Source organism: Rissa tridactyla, unplaced genomic scaffold, assembly GCF_028500815.1.
Source record: "Rissa tridactyla isolate bRisTri1 unplaced genomic scaffold, bRisTri1.patW.cur.20221130 scaffold_772, whole genome shotgun sequence".
NCBI lineage: Eukaryota > Metazoa > Chordata > Aves > Charadriiformes > Laridae > Rissa > Rissa tridactyla.
The window spans coordinates 1-10941 of NW_026529992.1; the positions used below are offsets into that span (position 1 = coordinate 1).

At 70.4% G+C, this 10941-nt stretch overlaps 1 protein-coding gene across 1 annotated transcript; it reads right to left on the reverse strand.

Annotated features, from left to right (window-relative positions):
* Positions 1-3269: 3269 nt before the first annotated feature.
* Positions 3270-10336, reverse strand: OTUB1 (OTU deubiquitinase, ubiquitin aldehyde binding 1). The gene is made up of 6 exons (XM_054187821.1): positions 10181-10336; positions 9185-9246; positions 8932-9030; positions 5758-5876; positions 3408-3492; positions 3270-3290 (listed from the first exon to the last, which is right to left on the reverse strand). Exons 1-6 carry the CDS (start codon positions 10236-10238, stop codon positions 3270-3272), a joined length of 444 nt encoding a protein of 147 aa, XP_054043796.1. The 5' UTR covers positions 10239-10336.
* Positions 10337-10941: the final 605 nt, after the last annotated feature.

A 10941-nucleotide genomic window follows, 5' to 3' on the forward strand; every position in this document is an offset into this window, starting at 1 on the left:
AGCTGCAGCATCCCGGGGGCGCGCGTGGCGGCACGGGAACGGTCACACGCGGCATCCCAGGGGCACACGCAGGGTGACACGGACCATCCCGGGGTCACAGAGTCACACGCACCAACACGGGGTCACACGCGTGTCGGGGGCACACACAGGGTGACACGGACCATCACGGGGTCACACGGGCCACCATGGGGTCACAGACACAGGTCACACGCGCCAACACGGGGGCACACGCGTGTCAGGGGGCACACGCAGGGTGACATGGCCCATCCCAGGGTCACAGACACGGGTCACACGCGCCAACACGGGGGTCACACGCGTGTCGGGGGCACACACAGGGTGACACTGACCATCACGGGGTCACACGGGCCACCATGGGGTCACAGACACAGGTCACACGCGCCAACACGGGGGCACACGCGTGTCAGGGGCACACGCAGGGTGACATGGGCCATCCCGGGGTCACAGACATGGGTCACACGTGCCAACACGGGGGCACATGCGTGTCGGGGGCACACACAGGGTGACACGGACCATCCCAGGGTCCCTGACATGGGTCACACGTGCTAACACGGGGGCACACGCATGTCGGGGGGCACGGACAGGGTCACATGTGCCACCATGGGGTCACAGACCCGGGTCACATGCGCCAACATGGAGTCACACGCGTGTCGGGGGCACACACAGGGTGCCACGGCCCATCCCGGGGTCACAGACAGGGTCACACGCACCAACACGGGGGCACACGCGTGTCAGGGGGCACACGCAGGGTGACACGGGCCATCCCGGGGTCACAGACACGGGTCACACGCGTGTCGGGGGGCACACAAAGGTGACATGGACCATCCCGGGGTCACAGACACGGGTCACATGTGGCATCCCGGGGGCACACATGTGTTGGGGGGCACACACATGGTGACACGGCCCATCACAGGGTCACAGACATGGGTCACACGCGCCAACACGGGGGCACACGCGTGTCGGGGGGCACACACAGGGTCACACGGACCATCACGGGGTCACACGGGCCACCATGGGGTCACAGACATGGGTCACACACGGCATCTCAGGGTCACACGCGTGTCGGGGGCACATGCAGGGTGCCACGGACCATCCCGGGGTCACAGACATGGGTCACACGCACCAACACGGGGTCACACGCGTGTCAGGGGGCACACGCAGGGTGACACGGCCCATCCCGGGGTCACAGACACGGGTCACACGCGCCAACACGGGGGCACACGCGTGTCGGGGGGCACACGCAGGGTGACATGGACCATCCCGGGGTCACAGACAGGGTCACACACGCCAACACGGGGGCACACGCCTGTCAGGGGGCACACAAAGGTGACATGGACCATCCCGGGGGCACAGACACGGGTCACACGTGGCATCCCGGGGGCACACATGTGTTGGGGGGCACACACATGGTGACACGGCCCATCACAGGGTCACAGACATGGGTCACACGCGCCAACACGGGGGCACACGCGTGTCGGGGGCACACACAGGGTCACACGGACCATCACGGGGTCACACGGGCCACCATGGGGTCACAGACATGGGTCACACACGGCATCTCAGGGTCACACGCGTGTCGGGGGGCACATGCAGGGTGCCACGGGACCATCCCGGGGTCACAGACATGGGTCACACGCACCAACACGGGGTCACACGCGTGTCAGGGGGCACACGCAGGGTGACACGGCCCATCCCGGGGTCACAGACACGGGTCACACGCGCCAACACGGGGGCACACGCGTGTCAGGGGGCACACGCAGGGTGACACGGGCCATCCCGGGGTCACACGGGCCACCATGGGTCACAGACAGGGGCACACGCGTGTCGGGGGGCACACAAAGGTGACATGGACCATCCTGGGGTCACAGACATGGGTCACACGTGCCAACACGGGGGCACACGCGTGTCAGGGGGCACGCGCAGGGTGACATGGGCCATCCCGGGGTCACAGACAGGGTCACACGCGCCAACACGGGGGCACACGCGTGTCGGGGGCACACGCAGGGTGACATGGACCATCCCGGGGTCACAGACAGGGTCACACGCGTGTCGGGGGGCACACAAAGGTGACATGGACCATCCCGGGGGCACAGACACGGGTCACACGTGGCATCCCGGGGGCACACATGTGTTGGGGGGCACACACATGGTGACACGGCCCATCACGGGGTCAGACATGGGGTCACACGTGCCAACACGGGGGCACACGCGTGTCGGGGGCACACACAGGGTCACACGCACCAACACGGGGTCACACGGGCCACCATGGGGTCACAGACATGGGTCACACACGGCATCTCAGGGTCACACGCGTGTCGGGGGCACACGCAGGGTGACATGGCCCATCCCAGGGTCACAGACATGGGTCACACGCACCAACACGGGGTCACACGTGTGTCGGGGGCACACACAGGGTGACACGGACCATCATGGGGTCACAGACACGGGTCACACGCGCCAACACGGGGGCACACGTGTGTCGGGGGCACACGCAGGGTGCCACGGCCCATCCCGGGGTCACAGACACGGGTCACACGCGCCAACATGGGGTCACACGCGTGTTCGGGCACATGCAGGGTGCCACGGCCCATCCCGGGGTCACAGACACGGGTCACACGCATGATGGGGGGCATGGACAGGGTCACATGTGCCACCACGGGGTCACAGACACGGGTCACACGTGCCAACACGGGGTCACATGCGTGTCGGGGGCACACACAGGGTGACACGGACCATCATGGGGTCACAGAAACGGGTCACATGCGCCAACACGGGGTCACACACGTGTTGGGGGCCACACGTAGGGTGACATGGACCATCATGGGGTCCCTGACATGGGTCACACATGCCATCACAGGGGCACACGCGTGTCAGGGGGCACACACAGGGTGACACAGACCATCCCGGGGTCCCTGACATGGGTCACACGCACCAACACGGGGTCACACGCGTGTTGGGGGCACACGCAGGGTGACACGGACCATCACAGGGTCACAGACACGGGTCACACGCACCAACACGGGGGCACACGCGTGTCGGGGGGCACGGACAGGGTCACATGTGCCACCATGGGGTCACAGACACGGGTCACACGCGCCAACATGGAGTCACACGCGTGTCGGGGGCACACACAGGGTGACACGGGCCATCCCGGGGTCACAGACACGGTCACACGCGCCAACACGGGGTCACACGCGTGTCGGGGGGGGCACACAAAGGTGACGCGGCCCATCATGGGGTCACAGGTGGGGTCACGGGTACAACGTCCCGTCCTGTCCCGTGTCCCCCGTCCCCCCCTCCGTGTGTCCCCCCCCGTGTGTGTGTCCCCCGTGTGTCCCCCCCCCGTGTGTCGTCCCCCCCCGTGCGTGTCCCCCCCCCCGTGTCCCCACCGTGTTGTGGAAGTCCTCGATGGTGAACTCGGTGAAGCCCTGGGCCACCAGCTCCTCCTTGCTGCGGGCCGAGACCTCCTTGAACCTGGGGGGGGGCACAGGCATTTTGGGGGGGGGCACAGGCATTTTGGGGGGGGCGGGGGGGGGGGGAGCCCCCTGAAGGACCCAAAGGACTTGTGGGGGGGGGGGGGACAGGGACCCAGGTAGCCCGGGGGGGGGACCAAGGTAGCCCGGGGGGGGGAGGGGACAAGGCAAATTGGGGGGGGGGGGGGAGCCCCCAGGCTTCAAGGGGGGGCCCCCGAAGGACTTGGGGGGGTTTTGGGGGTTCGGGGGGGTGGACACAGGGGGTTGGGGGGGGTTTGGCGGGGGGGGAGACAGGGTTTTTTGGGGGGGGGGGGGGGGGTGGGACAGGGGATTGGGGGGGTTTTGGGGGGGTGTTGGGGACCCAGGGGGGTTCGGGGTGGGGGGGGGGCAGGGTGTTTGGGGGGGTTTTGGGGGTTCGGGGGGTTTTCAGGGGGGTGGACACAGGGGTTTGGGGGGGGTATGGGGGGGGCAGGGTTTTTGGGGGGGTTTCGGGGGGGGACAGGGGTTTGGGGGGGCAGGGTTTTTGGGGGGGTTTGGGGGGGGCAAGGTGTTTGGGGGAGTTTTGGGGGGGGAGACAGGGGTATGGGGGGGGTTTGGGGGGGGGACAGGGGTATGGGGGGGGCAGGGGTATGGGGGGGGTTTGGGGGGGGGACAGGGGTATGGGGGGGGCAGGGTTTTTGGGGGGGGGACAGGGGTTTTGGGGGGGACAGGGGTTTTGGGGGGGTTTTGGGGGGGGAGACAGGGGTATGGGGGGGTTTTGGGGGGGGCAGGGGTATGGCGGGGGGCAGGGTTTTTGGGGGGGTTTTGGGGGGGAGACAGGCGTATGGGGGGGGCAGGTTTTTGGGGGGGTTTTGGGGGGCAGGGTTTTTGGGGGGGTTTTGGGGGGGACAGGGGTTTGGGGGGGCAGGGTTTTTGGGGGGGTTTTGGGGGGGGGAGACAGGGGTATGGGGGGGTTTTGGGGGGGGTTTTGGGGGGGGGCAGGGGTTTGGGAGGGGTTTTGGGGGGGGAGACAGGGGTATGGGGGGGTTTTGGGGGGGGTTTTGGGGGGGGCAGGGGTTTGGGAGGGGTTTTGGGGGGGGGAGACAGGGGTATGGGGGGGTTTTTGGGGGGGGTTTTGGGGGGGGCAGGGGTATGGCGGGGGGACAGGGTTTTTGGGGGGGTTTTGGGGGGGGACAGGGGTTTGGGGGGGGCAGGGTTTTTGGGGGGGTTTTGGGGGGGGACAGGGGTTTGGGGGGGGCAGGGTTTTTGGGGGGGTTTTGGGGGGGGGAGACAGGGGTTTGGGGGGGGGAGACAGGGGTATGGGGGGGGGAGACAGGGGTATGGGGGGGTTTTGTGGGGGGGGGCAGGGGTTTGGGAGGGGTTTTGGGGGGGGACAGGGTTTTTGGGGGGTTTTTCGGGGGGGAGACAGGGGTATGGGGGGGCAGGGTTTTTGGGGGGGTTTTGGGGGGGGACAGGGGTATGGGGGGGGCAGGGTTTTTGGGGGGGGTTTCGGGGGGGAGACAGGGGTTTGGGGGGCAGGGTTTTTGGGGGGGTTTTGGGGGGGGGCAGGGGTATGGCGGGGGGGGCAGGGTTTTTGGGGGGGTTTTGGGGGGGGACAGGGGTTTGGGGGGGGCAGGGTTTTTGGGAGGGTTTTGGGGGGGACAGGGGTTTGGGGGGGCAGGGTTTTTGGGGGGGGTTTTGGGGGGGGGGAGACAGGGGTTTGGGGGGGGAGACAGGGGTATGGGGGGGGAGACAGGGGTATGGGGGGGTTTTGGGGGGGGTTTTGTGGGGGGGGGAGACAGGGGTATGGCGGAGGGGCAGGGTGTTTGGGGGGGTTTTGGGGGGGGAGACAGGGGTATGGGGGGGCAGGGTTTTTGGGGGGGTTTGGGGGGGGAGACAGGGGTATGGGGGGGCAGGGTTTTGGGGGGGGTTTTGGGGGGGGGGGCAGGGTTTTTGGGGGGGTTTTGGGGGGGTTTTGTGGGGGGGGGGCAGGGATTTGGGGGGGGTTTGGGGGGGCAGGGTTTTGGGGGGGGTTTTGTTGGGGCGGGCAGGGTTTTGGGGGGGGTTTTGTGGGGGGGAGGCAGGGTTTTTGGGGGGGGTTTTGGGGGGGGTTTTGTGGGGGGGGGGCAGGGTTTTTGGGGGGTTTTGGGGGGGGTTTTGGGGGGGGGTTTTGGGGGGGGGGCAGGGTTTTTGGGGGGGGTTTTGGGGGGGAGACAGGGGTATGGGGGGGGGCAGGGTTTTGGGGGGGGTTTCGGGGGGGGGTTGTTTCGGGGGGGGGGTCCCGCACCGCTGCAGCTCCTGCCCGTCCTCCAGCAGAGCCTCCAGGTGGGCGAAGCCGAAGGCGCGATAGAAGCAATTCCCGTCCGGCCGCGTCTTCCGGATGTAGGAATATTTCTGGAGCAGGTCCTGGGGGGGGGGACGGACACGGGGGGGGGGGGACACGGAGAGTTAGCGGGGGGGGGGGGGGGGGGGGGGGGGGCAGGCGGGCACAGTGCCCCACAGCACCTCCCAGCCCCACACCGGCAGCCCACAGCAGCTCCCAGCCCCACACCGGTGCCCCAAAGAGGCTCCCAGCCCCACACTGGCGCCCCACGGCACCTCCCAGCCCCACACCAGCAGCCCACAGCACCTCCCAGCCCCACAGCACCTCCCAGCCCCACACTGCTGCCCCACGGCGCCACCCAGCCCCACACCGGTGACTCCCAGCCCCATGCTGGTGCCCCACGGCACCTCCCAGCCCCACACCAGCGGCCCACGGCACCTCCCAGCCCCACACCGGGGGCTCCCAGCCCCACACCGGCAGCCCACAGCAGCTCCCAGCCCCACACCGGTGCCCCAAAGAGGCTCCCAGCCCCACACCAGAGGCTCCCAGCCCCACACGGGTGCCCTAGAGCTGCTCCCAGCCCCACGGCACCGCCCAGCCCCACACCAGCACCCCACGGCACCTCCCAGGCCCACACTGGTGGCTCCCAGCCCCACACTGGTGCCCCATGGCGGCTCCCAGCCCCACACTGGTGGCTCCCAGCCCCACACCGGCACCCCAAAGAGGCTCCCAGCCCCACACTGGTGGCTCCCAGCCCCACACTGGAGCCCCATGGCGGCTCCCAGCCCCACACCGGAGGCTCCCAGCCCCACACCGGTGCCCCCAAAGAGGCTCCCAGCCCCACACCAGAGGCTCCCAGCCCCACACGAGTGCCCTAGAGCGGCTCCCAGCCCCACATTGGCGCCCCACGGCACCTCCCAGCCCCACACCGGGGGCTCCCAGCCCCACACCGGCAGCCCACAGCAGCTCCCAGACCCACAGCACCTCCCAGCCCCACACTGCTGCCCCACGGCGCCACCCAGCCCCACACCGGTGACTCCCAGCCCCATGCTGGTGCCCCACGGCACCTCCCAGCCCCACACCAGCGGCCCACGGCACCTCCCAGCCCCACACCGGGGGGCTCCCCAGCCCCACACCGGCAGCCCACAGCAGCTCCCAGCCCCACACCGGTGCCCCAAAGAGGCTCCCAGCCCCACACCAGAGGCTCCCAGCCCCACACGAGTGCCCTAGAGCTGCTCCCAGCCCCATGGCACCTCCCAGCCCCACACCGGCACCCCACAACACCTCCCAGGCCCACAATGGTGGCTCCCAGCCCCACACCGGCGCCCCAAAGAGGCTCCCAGCCCCACGCTGGAGGCTCCCAGCCCCACACGGGTGCCCTAGAGCTGCTCCCAGCCCCACACTGGCGCCCCCACAGCACCTCCCAGCCTCACACCGGGGGCTCCCAGCCCCCACACTGGAGCCCCATGGCGGCTCCCAGCCCCACACCGGAGGCTCCCAGCCCATCACCGGTGCCCCAATGAGGCTCCCAGCCCCACACAGGCGCCCTAGAGCAGCTCCCAGTCCCACATTGGCACCCCACGGCACCTCCCAGCCCCACACCGGTGGCCCACAGCAGCTCCCAGCCCCACACCGGTGCCCCCAAAGAGGCTCCCAGCCCCACACTGGCGCCCCACGGCACCTCCCAGCCCCCACACTGGTGCCCCACGGCACCTCCCAGCCCCACACCGGTGACTCCCAGCCCCATGCTGGTGCCCCACAGCACCTCCCAGCCCCACACCAGCGGCCCACGGCACCTCCCAGCCCCACAGCAGCTCCCAGCCCCACACTGCTGCCCCACAGCACCTCCCAGCCCCACAGCAGAGGCTCCCGGCCCATCACCAGTGGCCCACAGCAGCTCCCAGCCCCACACCAGCGGCCCACGGCACCTCCCAGCCCCACACCAGAGCCTCCCAGCCCCACACTGGCACCCCACAGTGCCTCCCAGCCCCACACTGGAGGCTCCCAGCCCACACCCGGTATCCTAAAGAGCACACCAGCCCCACACTGCTGCCCCACGGCAACTCCCAGGCCCGCACTGGTGCCCTAGAGCTGCTCCCAGCCCCACACTAGCGGCTCCCAACCCCCACACCGGTGGCCCAAAAAGGCCCCCAGCCCCACACCAGCGGCTCCCAGCCCCACACCGGTGGCCCACAGCGCCTCCCAGCCCCACACCGGTGGCCCACAGCGCCTCCCAGCCCCACACCGGTGGCCCACAGCGCCTCCCAGCCCCACACCGGTGGCCCACAGCGCCTCCCAGCCCCACACCGGTGGCCCACAGCCCAACACCGGTGCCCCAAAGAGGCTCCCAGCCCCAAACTGGTGCCCCACAGCAGCTCCCAGCCCCACACCAGAGGCTCCCAGCCCCACACTGGCGCCCCACGGCGCCTCTCAGCCCCATGCCGGTGGCCCAAAGAGGCTCCCAGCCCCACACCGGAGGCTCCCAGCCCCACACTGGCGCCCCACGGCGCCTCCCAGCCCCACGCCAGAGCCTCCCAGCCGCACACTGGCGCCCCACGGCGCCTCCCAGCCCCACGCCAGAGGCTCCAGCCCCACACTGGCGCCCCACGGCGCCTCCCAGCCCCACGCCAGAGGCTCCCAGCCCCACACTGGCGCCCCACGGCGCCTCCCAGCCCCAACACTGGCGCCCCACGGCGCCTCCCAGCCCCACACTGGCGCCCCACGGCGCCTCCCAGCCCCACACTGGCGCCCCACGGCGCCTCCCAGCCCCATGCCGGTGGCCCAAAGAGTCTCCCAGCCCCACACCGGAGGCTCCCAGCCCCACGCTGGCACCCCACAGCGCCTCCCAGCCCCACGCCAGAGCCTCCCAGCCCAACACCAGTGCCCCAAAGAGGCTCCCAGCCCCAAACTGGTGCCCCACAGCAGCTCCCAGCCCCACACCAGAGCCTCCCAGCCCCACACTGGCGCCCCACGGCGCCTCCCAGCCCCATGCCGGTGGCCCAAAGAGGCTCCCCGCCCCCACACCGGAGGCTCCCAGCCCCACACTGGCGCCCCACAGCGCCTCCCAGCCCCACGCCAGAGCCTCCCAGCCCCACGCCGGCGCCCCACAGCAGCTCCCAGCCCCACGCCGGCGCCCACCTTGATCTTCTGCTGGTAGACGTGGTCGTCCTCGGCGTACTCCTTGTACAGCACCGTCAGCTCCAGCCGCTCCGACACCAGCGGGTTCTGCACCGCGATCTGCGCCGGCCGGGGGGGGGGGAAGGGGGGGCGTCAGAGGTGTGCAGCAGGATTTAGGGACCCCCCCGGGGGGGCGGGGGGGGTGATTTGAGGGTGTCCCCCCGCCCCTCCCCAAGAGTTTAGGGGGCGATAAGGGGCAGGGGGGGTGTCTCACCTCTTGCTGGATCCGGTCCTGCTGCGCCATGATGGCCTCATCGTAGGCCAGGCAGTTCACACCTGGGGGGGGGGAAAGGGGGGGCAAGGGTGGGGGGGGGGGGGAATATGGGGGTTCAGACACCCCCCCCCCACCCCCCCACCGCACATGTTCCCCCCTCGCCATGGGGAGCGGGCGCCCCACGAACCGCTCCTGGAATGGGGGGGGCGGAATCTAGGGGAGATCTCGGGGGTATTTGGGGTGCTGGGGGGGGGGGGGGGAGGGGAAGGGGGGGGGGGAATATGGGGGTTCAGACCCCCCCCCCCACCAACCACCGCACATGTTCCCCCCCTCGCCGTGGGGAGCGGGCGCCCCACGAACCGCTCCTGGGATGGGGGGGGCAGAACCTGGGGGGTATTTGGGGTGCTGGGGGGGGTGGAAGGGGGGGGGTGGGCTATTGGGGTGCTCTAGGGGTCCTGGGGGGGTATCAGGGTGCTGGGGGTGATTCGGGGGGTGCTACCGGGCGGGGGGGGGGGGGCTATAGGGGTATCGGGGTGCACCCAGGTGCTACAAGGGACGATTACGGTGGCCTCGGGGCGCCGTAGGGGACCCTATGGGGGCACTGGGGGGGGGGGCAATAATTGGATTAAGGTGCTCCGGGGGTCCCGTAGGGGGACACCGGGGCGCTGGAGGGGGCGGGGGGGGACGGGACGACACTCCAGGGCTACGAGAGCGAGTCCGGGACGCGCCAGACAAACCGGGGGGGGGCCCTACGGTGGGATTAGGGCGCTATAGGGGACCTCCGGGGGGATTGGGGTGCTACAGGGGGGCCTACAGGTACCGGGGAACGGCGGGGATGCCGGGGAGGGGGGGTACCGGGGGCCCTATGGAGGGAAGCAGGCCCCAGCGCGGGGGTCCCCCGCAGGGAGCTGGGGGGTCCCGGGCCTGGGGTTTCCGAGCCGCGAAGGGGAAGAGCCGGGGGTTGGGGGGTCGGCCCCAACGGGACCCCGCCGGTACCGTCCGCGTCGCCGCCGAGCGGCTCCGGTTTCTGCTGAGGCTCCTCCGCCGCCATCATCCGCCGCAACCCCGCCCCGCGCAAACGCTTCCGGGTCACCGGTGAGCCGCCGGCAAAGCTTCCGGGTCAACCACCGCCCCGCCGGAAGCGCGCCCGCTCCTTAGCAACCGCCCCCCCCATCCCTCCCCTAAGGTCCGGCCCGCCCCTAGCAACCGCGACAGGCCCCGCCCCTTGGCGACAGGCCCCGCCCCTAACGACAGGCAGGGGAGGGGTGGCCCCGCCCCTTAGCGACAGGCCCCGCCCCTAGAGACGGGCCAGTGCCTGCAGGTGGGGAGAGGCGCATGCGCAGTGGCCCCCGCCTCCCAGCCCGCCGTGGCCCCGCCCCCTCCCTTCACTGACCACGCCCCCGGTCCTCTTTGGCCCCGCCTCCTGCCCGCCTCGGCCCCGCCCCCGCCCCTCCTTGGCTCGGCCCCGCCCGCCCTCGAAGGGCCGGACCCCAGGGAGCGCTGCCGGGGGGGGGCTGCCGCTTCGCGCAACGGCTTTATTTTGCGCCGTCGCACACAACCTTCTAAAGCTTTTAAGGAGAAAAACCCGGTTTTGGGTGAATTCTCCACCGGCGGGCCCGGCCGCGCGGCCCCGTTGCCAGGGCGACGGCCCCGCGGCCCCCGCCGGGGCGTCTTCACCATGGCAACCGCTGCCGGGCGGACGGGCGGGAGGGTGGGCCAATCAAAGCGCGGGCGCCGCGGCTCCCATTGGTCGGATA